This window comes from Pseudophryne corroboree, chromosome 1 (genome assembly GCF_028390025.1).
Source record: "Pseudophryne corroboree isolate aPseCor3 chromosome 1, aPseCor3.hap2, whole genome shotgun sequence".
Classification (NCBI taxonomy): Eukaryota; Metazoa; Chordata; class Amphibia; order Anura; family Myobatrachidae; genus Pseudophryne; species Pseudophryne corroboree.
Genome location: NC_086444.1, coordinates 885401002 through 885421523, shown reverse-complemented (window position 1 = coordinate 885421523; position 20522 = coordinate 885401002). Strand labels below are relative to the sequence as shown.

General features: G+C 48.3%; 1 protein-coding gene across 3 annotated transcripts in view; it reads right to left on the bottom strand.

Annotated features, from left to right (window-relative positions):
* The window catches only part of GRSF1 (G-rich RNA sequence binding factor 1), a 134285-nt gene that overhangs the window by 11530 nt on the left and 102233 nt on the right, over positions 1–20522 (bottom strand). For all 3 annotated transcript variants that reach the window (XM_063920119.1, XM_063920118.1, XM_063920117.1), the window contains exons 7-8: positions 16591–16712; positions 16287–16425 (exon numbers count right to left, since the gene is read on the bottom strand). In XM_063920119.1, coding sequence (XP_063776189.1) covers positions 16287–16425; positions 16591–16712 — 261 coding nt within the window. The remainder of the gene's footprint in view (positions 1–16286; positions 16426–16590; positions 16713–20522) is intronic.

Below are 20522 nucleotides of genomic sequence, written 5' to 3'. Positions count from 1 at the left end.
AGATGCCACCATCTTTCCCAGGACTCGAGTGCAGTGATGCACAGACACCTGTTTTGGCTTCAATAGGTCCCTGACCAGAGTCATGAGTTCCTGAGCCTTTTCTATCGGAAGATAAACCCTTTTCTGGTCCGTATCCAGAATCATGCCTAAGAAGGTCAAACGAGTCGTAGGAACCAACTGTGACTTCGGGATATTGAGAATCCAGCCGTGTTGCTGTAACATCTTCAGTGAAAGTGACACGCTGTTCAACAACTGCTCTCGTGATCTCGCTTTTATGAGGAGATCGTCCAAGTATGGGATAATTGTGACACCCTGCTTGCGCAGGAGCACCATCATTTCCGCCATTACCTTGGTGAAAATCCTCGGGGCCGTGGAAAGCAAAAACGGCAACGTCTGAAATTGGTAATGACAATCCTGTACCGCAAATCTCAGGTACGCCTGATGAGGAGGATATATGGGAATATGAAGGTATGCATTCTTTATGTCCAGGGATACCATAAAATCCCCCCTTCTAGGCTGGCGATGACCGCTCTGAGCAATTCCATCTTGAACTTGAACCTTTTCACGTATAGGTTCAAGGATTTTAAATTTAAAATGGGTCTGACCGAACCGTCCGGTTTCGGGTCTACAAATAGGGTTGAGTAATACCCCCTCCCTTGTTGAAGCAGGGGAACTTTGACCACCACCTGTTGAAGACACAATTTTTGAATTGCATTTAAAACTAGAGATGAGCGCCTGAAATTTTTCGGGTTTTGTGTTTTGGTTTTGGGTTCGGTTCCGCGGCCGTGTTTTGGGTTCGAACGCGTTTTGGCAAAACCTCACCGAATTATTTTTGTCGGATTCGGGTGTGTTTTGGATTCGGGTGTTTTTTTCAAAAAACCCTAAAAAACAGCTTAAATCATAGAATTTGGGGGTAATTTTGATCCCAAAGTATTATTAACCTCAAAAAACATAATTTACACTCATTTTCAGCCTATTCTGAACACATCACACCTCACAATATTATTTTTAGTCCTAAAATTTGCACCGAGGTCGCTGTGTGAGTAAGATAAGCGACCCTAGTGGCCGACACAAACACCGGGCCCATCTAGGAGTGGCACTGCAGTGTCACGCAGGATGTCCCTTCCAAAAAACCCTCCCCAAACAGCACATGACGCAAAGAAAAAAAGAGGCGCAATGAGGTAGCTGTGTGAGTAAGATTAGCGACCCTAGTGGCCGACACAAACACCGGGCCCATCTAGGAGTGGCACTGCAGTGTCACGCAGGATGGCCCTTCCAAAAAACCCTCCCCAAACAGCACATGACGCAAAGAAAAAAAGAGGCGCAATGAGGTAGCTGTGTGAGTAAGATTAGCGACCCTAGTGGCCGACACAAACACCGGGCCCATCTAGGAGTGGCACTGCAGTGTCACGCAGGATGGCCCTTCCAAAAAACCCTCCCCAAACAGCACATGACGCAAAGAAAAAAAGAGGCGCAATGAGGTAGCTGACTGTGTGAGTAAGATAAGCGACCCTAGTGGCCGACACAAACACCGGGCCCATCTAGGAGTGGCACTGCAGTGTCACGCAGGATGTCCCTTCCAAAAAACCCTCCCCAAACAGCACATGACGCAAAGAAAAAAAGAGGCGCAATGAGGTAGCTGTGTGAGTAAGATTAGCGACCCTAGTGGCCGACACAAACACCGGGCCCATCTAGGAGTGGCACTGCAGTGTCACGCAGGATGGCCCTTCCAAAAAACCCTCCCCAAACAGCACATGACGCAAAGAAAAAAAGAGGCGCAATGAGGTAGCTGTGTGAGTAAGATTAGCGACCCTAGTGGCCGACACAAACACCGGGCCCATCTAGGAGTGGCACTGCAGTGTCACGCAGGATGGCCCTTCCAAAAAACCCTCCCCAAACAGCACATGACGCAAAGAAAAAAAGAGGCGCAATGAGGTAGCTGACTGTGTGAGTAAGATTAGCGACCCTAGTGGCCGACACAAACACCGGGCCCATCTAGGAGTGGCACTGCAGTGTCACGCAGGATGTCCCTTCCAAAAAACCCTCCCCAAACAGCACATGACGCAAAGAAAAAAAGAGGCGCAATGAGGTAGCTGTGTGAGTAAGATTAGCGACCCTAGTGGCCGACACAAACACCGGGCCCATCTAGGAGTGGCACTGCAGTGTCACGCAGGATGTCCCTTCCAAAAAACCCTCCCCAATCAGCACATGATGCAAAGAAAAAGAAAAGAAAAAAGAGGTGCAAGATGGAATTATCCTTGGGCCCTCCCACCCACCCTTATGTTGTATAAACAAAACAGGACATGCACACTTTAACCAACCCATCATTTCAGTGACAGGGTCTGCCACACGACTGTGACTGATATGACGGGTTGGTTTGGACCCCCCCCAAAAAAGAAGCAATTAATCTCTCCTTGCACAAACTGGCTCTACAGAGGCAAGATGTCCACCTCATCTTCACCCTCCGATATATCACCGTGTACATCCCCCTCCTCACAGATTATCAATTCGTCCCCACTGGAATCCACCATCTCAGCTCCCTGTGTACTTTGTGGAGGCAATTGCTGCTGGTCAATGTCTCCGCGGAGGAATTGATTATAATTCATTTTAATGAACATCATCTTCTCCACATTTTCTGGATGTAACCTCGTACGCCGATTGCTGACAAGGTGAGCGGCGGCACTAAACACTCTTTCGGAGTACACACTTGTGGGAGGGCAACTTAGGTAGAATAAAGCCAGTTTGTGCAAGGGCCTCCAAATTGCCTCTTTTTCCTGCCAGTATAAGTACGGACTGTGTGACGTGCCTACTTGGATGCGGTCACTCATATAATCCTCCACCATTCTATCAATGTTGAGAGAATCATATGCAGTGACAGTAGACGACATGTCCGTAATCGTTGTCAGGTCCTTCAGTCCGGACCAGATGTCAGCATCAGCAGTCGCTCCAGACTGCCCTGCATCACCGCCAGCGGGTGGGCTCGGAATTCTGAGCCTTTTCCTCGCACCCCCAGTTGCGGGAGAATGTGAAGGAGGAGATGTTGACAGGTCGCGTTCCGCTTGACTTGACAATTTTGTCACCAGCAGGTCTTTCAACCCCAGCAGACCTGTGTCTGCCGGAAAGAGAGATCCAAGGTAGGCTTTAAATCTAGGATCGAGCACGGTGGCCAAAATGTAGTGCTCTGATTTCAACAGATTGACCACCCGTGAATCCTTGTTAAGCGAATTAAGGGCTGCATCCACAAGTCCCACATGCCTAGCGGAATCGCTCCGTGTTAGCTCCTTCTTCAATGCCTCCAGCTTCTTCTGCTAAAGCCTGATGAGGGGAATGACCTGACTCAGGCTGGCAGTGTCTGAACTGACTTCACGTGTGGCAAGTTCAAAGGGCATCAGAACCTTGCACAACGTTGAAATCATTCTCCACTGCACTTGAGACAGGTGCATTCCATCTCCTATATCGTGCTCAATTGTATAGGCTTGAATGGCCTTTTGCTGCTCCTCCAACCTCTGAAGCATATAGAGGGTTGAATTCCACCTCGTTACCACTTCTTGCTTCAGATGATGGCAGGGCAGGTTCAGTAGTTTTTGGTGGTGCTCCAGTCTTCTGTACGTGGTGCCTGTACGCCGAAAGTGTCCCGCAATTTTTCTGGCCACCGACAGCATCTCTTGCACGCCCCTGTCGTTTTTTAAAAAATTCTGCACCACCAAATTCAAGGTATGTGCAAAACATGGGACGTGCTGGAATTTGCCCATATTTAATGCACACACAATATTGCTGGCGTTGTCCGATGCCACAAATCCACAGGAGAGTCCAATTGGGGTAAGCCATTCCGCGATGATCTTCCTCAGTTGCCGTAAGAGGTTTTCAGCTGTGTGCGTATTCTGGAAAGCGGTGATACAAAGCGTAGCCTGCCTAGGAAAGAGTTGGCGTTTGCGAGATGCTGCTACTGGTGCCGCCGCTGCTGTTCTTGCGGCGGGAGTCCATACATCTACCCAGTGGGCTGTCACAGTCATATAGTCCTGACCCTGCCCTGCTCCACTTGTCCACATGTCCGTGGTTAAGTGGACATTGGGTACAACTGCATTTTTTAGGACACTGGTGAGTCTTTTTCTGACGTCCGTGTACATTCTCGGTATCGCCTGCCTAGAGAAGTGGAACCTAGATGGTATTTGGTAACGGGGGCACACTGCCTCAATAAATTGTCTAGTTCCCTGTGAACTAACGGCGGATACCGGACGCACGTCTAACACCAACATAGTTGTCAAGGACTCAGTTATCCGCTTTGCAGTAGGATGACTGCTGTGATATTTCATCTTCCTCGCAAAGGACTGTTGAACAGTCAATTGCTTACTGGAAGTAGTACAAGTGGGCTTACGACTTCCCCTCTGGGATGACCATCGACTCCCAGCGGCAACAACAGCAGCGCCAGCAGCAGTAGGCGTTACACGCAAGGATGCATCGGAGGAATCCCAGGCAGGAAAGGACTCGTCAGACTTGCCAGTGACATGGCCTGCAGGACTATTGGCATTCCTGGGGAAGGAGGAAATTGACACTGAGGGAGTTGGTGGGGTGGTTTGCGTGAGCTTGGTTACAAGAGGAAGGGATTTACTGGTCAGTGGACTGCTTCCGCTGTCACCCAAAGTTTTTGAACTTGTCACTGACTTATTATGAATGCGCTGCAGGTGACGTATAAGGGAGGATGTTCCGAGGTGGTTAACGTCCTTACCCCTACTTATTACAGCTTGACAAAGGGAACACACGGCTTGACACCTGTTGTCCGCATTTCTGGTGAAATACCTCCACACCGAAGAGCTGATTTTTTTGGTATTTTCACCTGGCATGTCAACGGCCATATTCCTCCCACGGACAACAGGTGTCTCCCCGGGTGCCTGACTTAAACAAACCACCTCACCATCAGAATCCTCCTGGTCAATTTCCTCCCCAGCGCCAGCAACACCCATATCCTCCTCATCCTGGTGTACTTCAACACTGACATCTTCAATCTGACTATCAGGAACTGGACTGCGGGTGCTCCTTCCAGCACTTGCAGGGGGCATGCAAATAGTGGAAGGCGCATGCTCTTCACGTCCAGTGTTGGGAAGGTCAGGCATCGCAAACGGCACAATTGGACTCTCCTTGTGGATTTGGGATTTCAAAGAACGCACAGTTCTTTGCGGTGCTTTTGCCAGCTTGAGTCTTTTCAGTTTTCTAGCGAGAGGCTGAGTGCTTCCATCCTCATGTGAAGCTGAACCACTAGCCATGAACATAGGCCAGGGCCTCAGCCGTTCCTTGCCACTCCGTGTGGTAAATGGCATATTGGCAAGTTTACGCTTCTCCTCCGACAATTTTATTTTAGGTTTTGGAGTCCTTTTTTTTCTGATATTTGGTGTTTTGGATTTGACATGCTCTGTACTATGACATTGGGCATCGGCCTTGGCAGACGACGTTGCTGGCATTTCATCGTCTCGGCCATGACTAGTGGCAGCAGCTTCAGCACGAGGTGGAAGTGGATCTTGATCTTTCCCTAATTTTGGAACCTCAACTTTTTTGTTCTCCATATTTTATAGGCAGAACTAAAAGGCACCTCAGGTAAACAATGGAGATGGATGGATTGGATAGTTTACTAGTATACAATTATGGACGGACTGCCACGGTTAGGTGGTATAAAAAAACCACGGTTAGGTGGTATATATTATAATAATAATACAATTATGGATGGACGGACTGCCTGCCGACTGCCGACACAGAGGTAGCCACAGCCGTGAACTACCGCACTGTACACTGGTTGATAAAGAGATAGTAGTATACTCGTAACAACTAGTATGACACTATGACGACGGTATAAAGAATGGGAAAAAAACCACGGTTAGGTGGTATATATTATAATAATAATACAATTATGGATGGACGGACTGCCTGCCGACTGCCGACACAGAGGTAGCCACAGCCGTGAACTACCGCACTGTACACTGGTTGATAAAGAGATAGTAGTATACTCGTAACAACTAGTATGACACTATGACGACGGTATAAAGAATGGAAAAAAAACCACGGTTAGGTGGTATATATTATAATAATAATAATACAATTATGGATGGACGGACTGCCTGCCGACTGCCGACACAGAGGTAGCCACAGCCGTGAACTACCGCACTGTACACTGGTTGATAAAGAGATAGTAGTATACTCGTAACAACTAGTATGACACTATGACGACGGTATAAAGAATGAAAAAAAAACCACGGTTAGGTGGTATATATTATAATAATAATACAATTATGGATGGACGGACTGCCTGCCGACTGCCGACACAGAGGTAGCCACAGCCGTGAACTACCGCACTGTACACTGGTTGATAAAGAGATAATAAGAATTTACTTACCGATAATTCTATTTCTCGGAGTCCGTAGTGGATGCTGGGGTTCCTGAAAGGACCATGGGGAATAGCGGCTCCGCAGGAGACAGGGCACAAAAAAGTAAAGCTTTACTAGGTCAGGTGGTGTGCACTGGCTCCTCCCCCTATGACCCTCCTCCAGACTCCAGTTAGGTACTGTGCCCGGACGAGCATACACAATAAGGGAGGCATTTTGAATCCCGGGTAAGACTCATACCAGCCACACCAATCACACCGTACAACTTGTGATCTAAACCCAGTTAACAGTATGACAACAGAAAGGGCCTCTTAAAGATGGCTCCTTAACAATAACCCGAATTAGTTAACAATAACTATGTACAAGTATTGCAGATAATCCGCACTTGGGATGGGCGCCCAGCATCCACTACGGACTCCGAGAAATAGAATTATCGGTAAGTAAATTCTTATTTTCTCTATCGTCCTAAGTGGATGCTGGGGTTCCTGAAAGGACCATGGGGATTATACCAAAGCTCCCAAACGGGCGGGAGAGTGCGGATGACTCTGCAGCACCGAATGAGAGAACTCCAGGTCCTCCTTTGCCAGGGTATCAAAGTTGTAAAATTTTACAAACGTGTTCTCCCCCGACCACGTAGCTGCTCGGCAGAGTTGTAATGCCGAGACCCCTCGGGCAGCCGCCCAAGATGAGCCCACCTTCCTTGTGGAGTGGGCTTTTACAGTTTTAGGCTGTGGCAGGCCTGCCACAGAATGTGCAAGTTGAATTGTGTTACAAATCCAACGAGCAATCGACTGCTTAGAAGCAGGTGCGCCCAACTTGTTGGGTGCATACAATATAAACAGCGAGTCAGATTTTCTGACTCCAGCCGTCCTTGCAATGTATATTTTTAAGGCTCTGACAACGTCCAACAACTTGGAGTCCTCCAAGTCGCTAGTGGCCGCAGGCACCACAATAGGTTGGTTCAGATGAAATGCTGATACCACTTTAGGGAGAAAATGCGGACGAGTCCGCAGTTCTGCCCTATCCGAATGGAAGATTAGATAAGGACTTTTATAAGATAAAGCCGCCAATTCAGATACTCTCCTGGCAGAGGCCAGGGCTAGTAACATAGTCACTTTCAATGTGAGATATTTCAAATCCACCTTTTTCAATGGTTCAAACCAATGGGATTTGAGGAAATCTAAAACTACATTTAGATCCCACGGTGCCACCGGAGGCACCACAGGAGGCTGTATATGCAGTACTCCCTTGACAAAAGTCTGGACCTCAGGGACAGAGGCCAATTCTTTTTGGAAGAATATTGACAGGGCCGAAATTTGAACCTTAATGGATCCCAATTTGAGACCCATAGATAATCCTGATTGCAGGAAATGTAGGAAACGACCCAGTTGGAATTCCTCCGTCGGAACCCTCCGATCCTCGCACCACGCTACATATTTTCGCCAAATGCGGTGATAATGTTTCACGGTGACTTCCTTCCGTGCCTTAATCAAGGTAGGAATGACTTCTTCTGGAATGCCTTTCCCTTTTAGGATCTGGCGTTCAACCGCCATGCCGTCAAACGCAGCCGCGGTAAGTCTTGAAAAAGACAGGGACCCTGCTGTAGCAGGTCCCTTCTCAGAGGTAGAGGCCACGGTTCGTCCGTGAGCATCTCTTGAAGTTCCGGATACCAAGTCCTTCTCGGCCAATCCGGAACCACTAGTATTGTTCTTACTCTTCTTTGCCGTATGATCTTCAATACCTTTGGTATGAGCGGCAGAGGAGGAAACACATACACTGACTGGTACACCCAAGGAGTTACCAGTGCGTCCACAGCTATTGCCTGTGGATCTCTTGACCTGGCGCAATATTTGTCCAGTTTTTTGTTGAGGCGAGACGCCATCATGTCTACAATTGGTCTTTCCCAACGGTCTATTAACATGTTGAAGACTTCTGGATGTAGACCCCACTCTCCCGGATGAAGATCGTGTCTGCTGAGGAAGTCTGCTTCCCAGTTGTCCACGCCCGGGATGAACACTGCTGACAGTGCTATCACGTGATTCTCCGCCCAGCGAAGAATCTTGGCAGCTTCTGCCATTGCACTCCTGCTTCTTGTGCCGCCCTGCCTGTTTACATGGGCGACCGCCGTGATGTTGTCCGACTGAATCAACACCGGCTTTCCTTGCAGGAGAAGTTCCGCCTGGCTTAGAGCATTGTAGATTGCTCTTAGTTCCAGAATGTTTATGTGAAGAGACTTTTCCAGACTCGTCCATACTCCCTGGAAGTTTCTTCCTTGTGTGACTGCTCCCCAGCCTCTCAGGCTGGCGTCCGTGGTCACCAGGATCCAATCCTGAATGCCGAATCTGCGGCCTTCTAATAGGTGAGCCTTCTGCAACCACCACAGAAGTGACACCCTTGTCTTTGGTGACAGGGTTATTCGCAGGTGCATCTGCAGATGCGACCCTGACCATTTGTCCAACAGATCCCTTTGGAATATTCTTGCATGGAATCTGCCGAATGGAATTGCTTCGTAAGAAGCCACCATTTTTCCCAGGACTCTTGTGCATTGATGTACTGACACTTTTCCTGGTTTTAGGAGGTTCCTGACCAGATCGGATAACTCCTTGGCTTTTTCCTCTGGAAGGAAAACCTTTTTCTGAACCGTGTCCAGAATCATTCCTAGGAACAGCAGACGAGTTGTCGGGATTAAATGGGATTTTGGAATATTCAGAATCCACCCGTGTTGTCTTAGCACCTCTTGAGATAGTGCTAAAGCTGTCTCCAGCTGTTCTCTGGACCTTGCCCTTATTAGGAGATCGTCCAAGTATGGGATAACTAATACGCCTTTTCTTCGAAGAAGAATCATCATCTCGGCCATTACCTTGGTAAAGACCCGAGGCGCCGTGGACAATCCGAACGGCAGCGTCTGAAACTGATAGTGACAGTTTTGAACAATGAACCTGAGGTACCCCTGGTGTGCGGGGTAAATCGGAACGTGTAGATACGCATCCTTGATGTCCAAGGATACCATAAAGTCCCCTTCTTCCAGGTTCGCTATCACTGCTCTGAGTGACTCCATCTTGAACTTGAACTTTTTTATGTAGAGGTTCAAGGACTTCAGATTTAGAATAGGCCTTACCGAGCCATCCGGCTTCGGTACCACAAATAGAGTGGAATAATACCCCTTTCCTTGTTGTAATAGGGGTACTTTGACTATCACCTGCTGAGCGTACAGCTTGTGAATGGCTTCCAACACCCTCTCCCTTTCGGAAGAGACGGTTGGTAAGGCAGACTTCAGGAAACGATGAGGAGGATCCGTCTCTAATTCCAACCTGTACCCCTGAGATATTATCTGCAGGATCCAGGGGTCTACCTGCGAGTGAGCCCACTGCGCGCTGTAATTTTTGAGACGGCCCCCCACTGTCCCCGAGTCCGCTTGAGAGGCCCCAGCGTCATGCTGAGGTTTTTGCAGGAGCCGGGGAGGGCTTCTGTTCCTGGGAAGGAGCTGCCTGTTGGTGTCTCTTCCCTCTTCCTCTGCCTCGTGGCAGGTACGACAAGCCCTTTGCTCTCTTATTTTTGTAGGAGCGAAAAGGCTGCGGTTGAAAGGTCGGTGCCTTTCTCTGTTGGGGAGTGACTTGAGGTAAAAAAGTGGATTTCCCGGCAGTAGCCGTGGCCACCAAGTCTGATAGACCAACTCCAAATAACTCCTCCCCTTTATACGGCAAAACCTCCATGTGACGTTTTGAATCCGCATCGCCTGTCCACTGTCGTGTCCATAAGGCTCTTCTGGCTGAAATGGACATAGCACTCACCCGAGATGCCAGTGTGCAAATATCCCTCTGTGCATCACGCATATAGATAAATGCATCCTTTATTTGTTCTAACGACAGTAAAACATTGTCCCTATCTAGGGTATCAATATTTTCAATCAGGGATTCTGACCAAACTACTCCAGCACTGCACATCCAGGCAGTTGCTATAGCTGGTCGTAGTATAACACCTGCATGTGTGTATATATTCTTTTGAATAACTTCCATCTTTCTATCTGATGGATCCTTAAGTGCGGCCGTCTCAGGAGAGGGTAACGCCACTTGTTTGGATAAGCGTGTGAGCGCCTTGTCCACCTTAGGGGGTGTTTCCCAGCGCGCCCTAACCTCTGGCGGGAAAGGGTATAATGCCAATAACTTTTTTGAAATTATCAACTTTTTATCAGGAGCAACCCACGCTTCATCACACACGTCATTTAATTCTTCTGATTCAGGAAAAACTGTTTGTAGTTTTTTCACACCATACATAATACCCTGTTTTACGGTATCTGTAGTATCAGCTAAATGTAACGTCTCCTTCATTGCCAAAATCATATAACGTGTGGCCCTACTGGAAAATACGTTTGAATTTCTACCGTCGTCACTGGAATCAGTGCCCGTGTCTGGGTCTGTGTCGACCGACTGAGGCAAAGGGCGTTTTACAGCCCCTGACGGTGTTTGAGGCGCCTGGACAGGCATTAATTGATTGTCCGGCCGCCTCATGTCCTCAACTGACTGTTTAAGGGAAGATAAACCATCACGTAATTCCACAAATAAAGGCATCCATTCTGGTGTCGACCCCCTGGGGGGTGACATCTGCATATTTGGCAATTGCTCCGCCTCCACACCAATATCGTCCTCATACATGTCGACACCACGTACCGACACACACCGCAAACTCACAGGGAATGCTCTAATGAAGACAGGACCCACTAGCCCTTTTGGGGAGACAGAGGGAGAGTCTGCCAGCACACACCACAAAGCGCTATATATACAAGGGATATCCTTATATTAAGTGCTCCCTTATAGCTGCTTTAATATATATATATATAGCCATTAATGTGCCCCCCCTCTCTGTTTTACCCTGTTTCTGTAGTGCAGTGCAGGGGAGAGACCTGGGAGCCGTTCTGACCAGCGGAGCTGTGACAGAAAATGGCGCCGTGTGCTGAGGAGATAGGCCCCGCCCCTTTTTCGGCGGGTTCTTCTCCCGCTATTTTTCCAGTCAGGCAGGGGTTAAATATCTCCATATAGCCCCTATGGGCTATATGTGAGGTATTTTTAGCCTTGTATAAGGTTTATATTTGCCTCTCAGAGCGCCCCCCCCCAGCGCTCTGCACCCTCAGTGACTGCCCAGTGAAGTGTGCTGAGAGGAAAATGGCGCACAGCTGCAGTGCTGTGCGCTACCTTATGAAGACTGAGGAGTCTTCAGCCGCCGGTTTCCGGACCTCTTCACGCTTCAGCATCTGCAAGGGGGTCGGCGGCGCGGCTCCGGGACCGGACTCCACGGCTGGGCCTGTGTTCGATCCCTCTGGAGCTAATGGTGTCCAGTAGCCAAGCAGCAAATCCACTCTGCATGCAGGTGAGTTTACTACTTTCCCCCTAAGTCCCACGTTGCAGTGATCCTGTTGCCAGCAGGACTCACTGTAAAGAAAAAAACCTAAACTAAACTTTCTCTAAGCAGCTCTTTAGGAGAGCCACCTAGATTGCACCCTTCTCGTTCGGGCACAAAATCTAACTGGAGTCTGGAGGAGGGTCATAGGGGGAGGAGCCAGTGCACACCACCTGACCTAGTAAAGCTTTACTTTTTTGTGCCCTGTCTCCTGCGGAGCCGCTATTCCCCATGGTCCTTTCAGGAACCCCAGCATCCACTTAGGACGATAGAGAAAGTAGTATACTCGTAACAACTAGTATGACACTATGACGACGGTATAAAGAATGAAAAAAAAACCACGGTTAGGTGGTATATATTATAATAATAATACAATTATGGATGGACGGACTGCCTGCCGACTGCCGACACAGAGGTAGCCACAGCCGTGAACTACCGCACTGTACACTGGTTGATAAAGAGATAGTAGTATACTCGTAACAACTCGTATGACACTATGACGACGGTATAAAGAATGGAAAAAAAACCACGGTTAGGTGGTATATATTATAATAATAATACAATTATGGATGGACGGACTGCCTGCCGACTGCCGACACAGAGGTAGCCACAGCCGTGAACTACCGCACTGTACACTGGTTGATAAAGAGATAGTAGTATACTCGTAACAACTAGTATGACACTATGACGACGGTATAAAGAATGGAAAAAAAACCACGGTTAGGTGGTATATATTATAATAATAATACAATTATGGATGGACGGACTGCCTGCCGACTGCCGACACAGAGGTAGCCACAGCCGTGAACTACCGCACTGTACACTGGTTGATAAAGAGATAGTAGTATACTCGTAACAACTAGTATGACACTATGACGGTATAAAGAAAGAAAAAAAAAATACCACGGTTAGGTGGTATATATTGTAATACAATTATGGATGGACGGACTGCCTGCCGAGTTCCGACTGCCGACACAGAGGTAGCCACAGCCGTGAACTACCGCACTGTACTGTGTCTGCTGCTAATATAGACTGGTTGATAAAGAGATAGTATACAATACATACAACAATGAATATACTACTATACTGGTGGTCAGGCACTGGTCACCACTAGTCACACTGGCAGTGGCACTCCTGCAGCAAAAGTGTGCACTGTTTAATTTTAAATTAATATAATATTATGTACTCCTGGGGGCTCCTGCTATAACAACCTGCAGTGCTCCCCAGTCTCCCCCACAATTATTATAAGCTTTGCCTTTTATACATTGATGTGCAGCACACTGGGCTGAGCTGAGTGCACACAGACTGAGTCACACTGTGTGACTGGCTGCTGCTGTGTATCGTTTTTTTTCAGGCAGAGAACGGATATAGCAGAGAACGGATATATATTAAAATAAATAAAAGTTAACTAACAACAACTGCACTGGTCACTGTGGTAAACTCTGTCTGACTCTGCACAATCTCTCTCTCTCTTCTAATCTAATTTCTAATGGAGAGGACGCCAGCCACGTCCTCTCCCTATCAATCTCAATGCACGTGTGAAAATGGCGGCGACGCGCGGCTCCTTATATAGAATCCGAGTCTCGCGAGAATCCGACAGCGTCATGATGACGTTCGGGCGCGCTCGGGTTAACCGAGCAAGGCGGGAGGATCCGAGTCTGCTCGGACCCGTGAAAAAAACATGAAGTTCGTGCGGGTTCGGTTTCAGAGAAACCGAACCCGCTCATCTCTATTTAAAACACTCTCCCTTTCTGGGGGAGAAGCTGGTAGGGCCGATTTGAAAAACCGGCGAGGAGGCACCTCTTCGAATTCCAGCTTGTAACCCTGGGAAACAATTTCTATTGCCCAGGGATCCACCTGTGAGTGAACCCAGATGTGGCTGAAAAGTCGGAAGACGTGCCCCCACTGGGGCGGACTCCCTCAGCGGAGCCCCAGCGTCATGCGGTGGATTTTGTAGAGGCCGGGGAGGACTCCTGCTCCTGGGAACTAGCTGTGGTTGGCAGCTTTTTCCCTCTGCCCTTACCTCTGGCAAGAAAGGACGATCCTCGTGCTCTCTTGTGTTTATTTGACCGAAAGGACTGCATTTGATAATGTGGCGCTTTCTTAGGCTGTGAGGGAATATAAGGCAAAAAATTTGATTTACTAGCCGTAGCAGTGGAGACCAGGTCCGAGAGACCTTCCCCAAACAATTCCTCACCCCTCTAAGGTAAAACCACCATATGCCTCTGAGTCGGCATCACCTGTCCATTGCCGGGTCCATAGGACTCGTCTTGCAGAAATCGACATAGCATTGACTCTAGAACCCAGCAGGACAATGTCTCTGAGCATCTCTCATATATAAGACAGCATCTTTAATATGACCCAGGGTTAATAAAATGGTATCCTTATCCAGGGTATCCAATTCCGCCGATAAGGTATCTGTCCACGCTGCTACAGCGCAACAAACCCAAGCCGACGCTTTCGCCGGTCTGAGTAAAGTACCAGAATGTGTGTAAGTGGACTTCAAAGTCGCCTCCTGCTTGCGATCAGCAGGATCCCTGAGGGTAGCCATATCTTGGGATGGCAGCGCTACCTTTTTGGATAAGCGTGTCAACGCTTTGTCCACCCTAGGGGAGGATTCCCACCGTATCCTGTCCTTAGCCGGGAAAGGATACGCCATAAGAACCCTTTTGGGAATCTGCAGTTTCTTGTCTGGAGATTCCCAAGCTTTTTCACATAACTCGTTAAGCTCATGAGAGGGGGGAAAGGTTACGTCAGCTTTCTTCCCCTTAAACATGTGTACCCTCGTGTCAGGGACAGAGGGCTCATCAGTGATATGCAGTACATCCTTTATTGCAATAATCATATATTGAATATTTTTAGCCAATCTTGGCTGTAACTTTGCATCATCGTAGTCGACACTGGAGTCAGAATCCGTGTCGGTATCAGTGTCTACTATTTTGGATAGTGGGCGCTTTTGAGACCCCGAAGGTCCCTGCGACATAGGGGCAGGCAGGGGTTGACTCCCTGCCTGTTCCCTGGCTTCAGCTTTGTCCAACCTTTTGTGCAATAAATTCACATTAGCACTTAAAACATTCCACATATCCACCCAGTCAAGTGTCGGTGTTGCCGACGGAGACACCACATTTATTTGCTCCACCTCCTCACTAGGAAAGCCTTCTACCTCAGACATGCCGACACATGCGTACCGACACACCACACGCTCAAGGAAACCTCTTATCTGAAGACAGTTCCCCCACAAAGGCCCTTTGGAGAGACAGAGAGAGAGTATGCCAGCACACACCCAGCGCTAATGACCCAGGAAAAAAAAAACACTATGTTTTACCCAGATAGCGCTGTAATATCTATTTTGCGCCAAATTATGTGCCCCCCTTCCCTAAAACCCTCTTTCACCGTGGTTAAGCAGGGGAGAGTCCGGGGAGCTTCCTCTCAGCGGTGTGCTGTGGAGAAAATGGCGCTGGTGAGTGCTGAGGAACGAGCTCCGCCCCCTCATCGGTGGGCTTTGGTCTCGCTTAAAATTTCAAAATATGGCGGGGATCTCTCTTATATACAGTGCCCAGCCTGTATATAAGTTTATTGCCACCTTTGGAGGTCCATATTGCTGCCCAGGGCGCCCCCTCCCTGCACCCTTACAGTGACTGCCGTTTGTGTGTGCTGTGTGGGAGCAATGGCGCACAGCGCTACCGCTGTGCGTTACCTCAGTGAAGATCTGAAGTCTTCTGCCGCCTTTGAAGTCTTCTTTCTTCACATACTCAACCGGCTTCTATCTTCCGGCTCTGCAAGGAGGACGGCGGCGCGGCTCTGGGACGAACTGCGGGGTGAGACCTGCGTTCCATTCCCTCTGGAGCTAATGGTGTCCAGTAGCCTAAGAAACAGAGCCTAACATTAAAGTAGGTCTGTTTCTCTCCCCTCAGTCCCTCGCTGCAGGGAGTCTGTTGCCAGCAGGCTCCCTGAAAATAAAAAACCTAACAAATACTTTCTTTTCAGGAAAACTCAGGAGAGCTCCCTGTAATGCACCCAGTCTCCTCTGGGCATAGTAATAAACGGAGGTCTGGAGGAGAGGCATAGAGGGAGGAGCCAGTGCACACCCATACCTAAAGTTCTTTCTTAGTGCCCATGTCTCCTGCGGAGCCCGTCTATCCCCATGGTCCTTACGGAGTCCCCAGCATCCTCTAGGACGTAAGAGAAAGGATGTGTTATATTATCAAGCATGCTGAAAGTTCACCCTTTCCTTGAATTGACCTTTTCATGAGTGTTCAGAAGCACTCCTCAGATTAGTGTGAAAAACAGTGATCATGAATCTATATATTAAATATTCACTGCAACACAGCAAATGTGCCGCTTTGTATACCCTAGGCTCAAATACCATTTTGTATACCCTTCCAAAAATCCCAACGAAAAATACATATTAAAAAAAACAACACTTTAAATATAGAAATGTAGCTAACAGTGGGATCAGCACTGATAAACCCTAGGTATTTATAAACACAATCAGACCCAACAGATCGTAGCTACACTTACGCATATGGCATCTGTTTTTGGCCATGGCGGTTACAGCATCCTCATGAGTCAAAAATCTTACAACCGCTTCCCCAGAGGCACCGCCTGCATCAGCGCTAAACTCAATATTAATCTTCAGTGGCATCACAGGATGGAAGAACTATTGGAAGAAGACAAGTCATCATATCACACTGTGCAGATATGTATTACTAGTTATTTTGCAGTTATGTAAACACTGGCCACCAATGCCCTCCTCTAAGTATACTGTAATTAGAGAAAGGCATTCTAATAATGATCAAAAGCCTTGTGTAGATATTTAACTTACATTTGCAATATCTTGCCCTGAAGCATGGAATGGGATTCCTCGAATGTGGATATCGTGGACTGGTGATACAACTGTGAAATCATTAGCATCCATACACTTTCCAGACATGTCCTTAACATAATCTGTGGGGAAATAATTAAAACCACTAATTAATCCATGTGGTTAAAACAAAATATGATCAAGATTTCAAAACTACATTTTTAGACTTCATACTATAAATAGTATTTTAATTACCTACCGGTAAATCCTTTTCTCGTAGTCCATAAGGGATATTGGAGAATCTAGTACGATGGAGTATAGATGGGGTCGAAAGGAGCCGGTGCACTTTAAATTTCTTCACTGGGTGTGCTGGCTCCTCCCCTCTATGCCCCCGCACACAGGCAGTTATAGGTAAAAACATGCCCGAAGGAGAAAGGACATATATGAGAAGGAAACAAGACAACAAAGAGTAGTGAAATTTATAAACCAGCACACCACTAACATACAATGACCAGCAACAGCTGGAAACAACAACAGCTGGACAGGTAACCACATAAAAGAGAACCTGCAGAAAAGGCGCCCAATATCCCTTATTGACTACGAGAAAAAGATTTACCGGTAGGTATTTAAAATCCCATTTTCTCTAGCATCCATAAGGGATATTGGGGAATCTAGTACGATGGGGGAAGTCCCAAAGTTTCCAGAACGGGGCGAGAACGTGCGGAGACTGCTGCAGCACCGCCTGCCCAAACTGGGTGTCCTCTTTGGCCAGGGTATCAAATTTGTAGAACTTCACAAAGGTGTTATTCCCCGACCAGGTAGCCGCTCGGCATAGTTGCAAGGCCGAGACTCCACGGGCAGCCACCCAAGCAGTGCGCCCGACATAGATCTTCAAAGCACGAACAACATCCAAAGACTCCGGAGAAGCCGAAGCATCAGAACAGGATGGAACCACAATAGGTTGATTCAGGTGGAATGCAGAGACAATCTTCGGCAGGAACTGCTGTCTCGTCCGGAGCTCCGCTCTGTCCTCGTAAAAGACCAAGTAGGGACTTTTACACTATAAGGCCCCCAATTCCGAAACACATCGAGCAGAAGCCAGGGCCAGTAACATCACTGTCTTCCACGTGAGGTACTTGTCTTCTACCATCATCAGAGGCTCAAACAAGAGAGCTGTAGAAATGTCAACACTACATCCAAAGCACAGGGTGCCGTAGGTGGTACAAAAGGAGGTTGCATGTGGAGTACCCCTTGTAAGAAGGTCTGAACTTCTGGCAACACAGCCAATTTCTTCTGAAAGCAAATTGAGAGAGCTGAAATCTGGACCTTAACGGAACCCAGATGCAAGCCCTTATCCACACCAGACTGCAGGAAACCGAGGAAATGTCCCACGTGAAACTCTGCAGGCGGATACGTGCGTTCCTCGCACCAAGAGACATCTCCAGATATGATCGTGTTTTCACGTCACAGGTTTTCTGGCTTGCACCCTAGTGGCAATGACTTTTTTGGAAAGCCCTTTGTGAGCTAGGATGTTCCACTCAACTTCCATGCCGTCAAACTAAGTCGCCGTAAGTCCGGCTAGACGAACGGTCCTTGTTGAAGAAGATCCTTTCCTAGTGGCAGAGGCCAACGGTCTTCTATGGACATGTCCAGAAGAGCTGCGTACCACGCCCTTCGGGGCCAATCCAGCGCAATCAGGATTGCTTGTACTCTGTGATGTCTGATCCGCTGGAGCACCCTTGGGAGCCACGGAATCGGAGAGAATAGGTAGACCAGCCCGTAAGGCCAAGGCGACGTCAGCGCCTCCACTGAACTCGCCTGAGGGTCTCTGGTTCGCGAGCAGTAGCAGTGAAGCTTCTTGTTGAAGCGAGACGCCATCATGTCGATCTGCGGGTATCCCCACCTGTCGACAATCTGTTGAAACACCCGAGGATGTAATCCCCCCTCACCCGGGTCGTGGCGACTCAGGAAGTCCGCTTCCCAGTTCACTCCTGGAATAAAAATTGCGGACACCACTCTTGCATTTCTTTCCACCCAGAGAAGTATTTTTGACACTTCTCGCATGCAAGCCCTGCTTTTTATCCCTCCCTGTCGATTGATGTATGCCACTGCTGTGGTGTTGTCCAACTGAACCTGGATCGCCTGATCCCGGAGTAGAGGGGAGGCCTGAATCAGAGCATTGTAGATAGCCCGAAGTTCCAGAATGTTGATCGGAAGTAGGGCCTCTTGGGCAGACCACCTGCCCTGGAACTGCACCCCCTGGGTGACAGCTCCCCATCCTCTTAGGCTCGCATTCGTCGTGAGGAGGATCCAATCCTGAATCCCGAAACATCGACCTTCCAGCAGGTTGGAAGACTGTAACCACCACAGGAGTGAAATCCTGGCCTGGGGTGACAGCTGAATCATCCGGTGCATATGAAGATTTGAACCGGACCACTTGTTCAGGATGTCCAGTTGGAAGGGTCTGGCATGGAACCTTCCGAACTGTATCGCCTCGTACGAGGTCACCATTTTTCCCAACAATTTTATGCGAGCAGGTCGGAGAACCATGCAAACCATCTCTTGAAGTGTTCTCACCTTGTCCTCTGGGAGGAACACTCTCTGAGCTACAGTATCCAGTATCGTACCCAGAAACAGGAGCCTTTGAGACAGTTCCAGTTGAGACTTTTGTAAATTGAAGATCCACCCGTGGTAAGACAGAAGTTGGATAGTGCGATCTATATGGAGCAGCAGAAGCTCCCTGGAACTTGCTTTTATCAGAAGATCGTCCAGGTAAGGGACAATGTTGACCCCCTGGACTCTGAGCTGGATAATCATGTCCGCCATCACCTTCGTGAACACCCTCGGAGCTGTAGACAGGCCGAAGGGCAACACCTGAAACTGGTAGTGATCATTCAGTAGGGCAAACCGCAGATAGGCCTGATGAGGAGGCCAAATTGGGATATGTAGGTAGCCGTCCTTGATATCCAGGGACACGAGGAATTCCTGTTGTTCAAGGCCCGCGATCTCCGCTCTCAAAGATTCCATCTTGAATTTGAAAATCTTCAGGTAAGGATTCAAGGACTTCAGATTCAAAATGTATCTCACAGACCCATCTGATTTTGGTACTACAAACAGACTGGAGTAGTAACCTTGTCCTTGCTGTAGCAGGGGTACAGGAACAATGACCTGGGACTGGACCAACCTTGTCGATGGCCAGTAGCAGCTTAACACACATATCTTCCAAAACTGGCAAGCCTGATTTAAAAAATCGTTGGGGAGGAGCACCGTCGAACTCCATCTTGTAACCCTGAGAGACAAGGTCCCTTACCCAGGCATCTTGGCAGGAAACGTCCCAGATGTGGCTGTAGTGACGTAACCGAGCTCCCACAATGAGATCCCCTCGGGGTGGGTGGGCACCGTCATACCAAAGTCTTTGTGGAAGCTGAACTGGTGCTCTGTTCCTGAGAGCCAGCAACGGTTAGTTTCTTAGGCTTACCTCTGGAGCCTCTAGCTGCATTGGAGGCATCCCAGGCCCTAGATCGAAATCTGTAGGACAGAAAGGACTTAGTAGACGGTCCCAGGTAGGTACGCATAGCTGGCAGAGCCCCTGAAGGGAGAAACGTGGATTCCCAGTAGTAGCTTTGGAGGTCCATGCGTCCAATTCAGCTCCGAAGAGTCATTCACCTGTGAAGGGAAGAGATTCCACATTACGTTTGGAGTCAGCGTCTGCCATCCACCGACGCAGCCATATGGCTCTGCGTGCAGACACAGCCATAGCAGTGGTTCTAGCATTTATATTGCCAATCTCTTTAAGGGAGTCACAGAGGACTCTTGCCGTGTCCTGAACCAAGTAGTAACCAAGGTCATATCACCCTAAAGACCCTCTTGAATCTGAGTAGCCCATGTACGAATGGCATGTGTCATCCAGCAATGATCTGTCTTTGAGATACACCTGCAGCAGTGTAGATAGA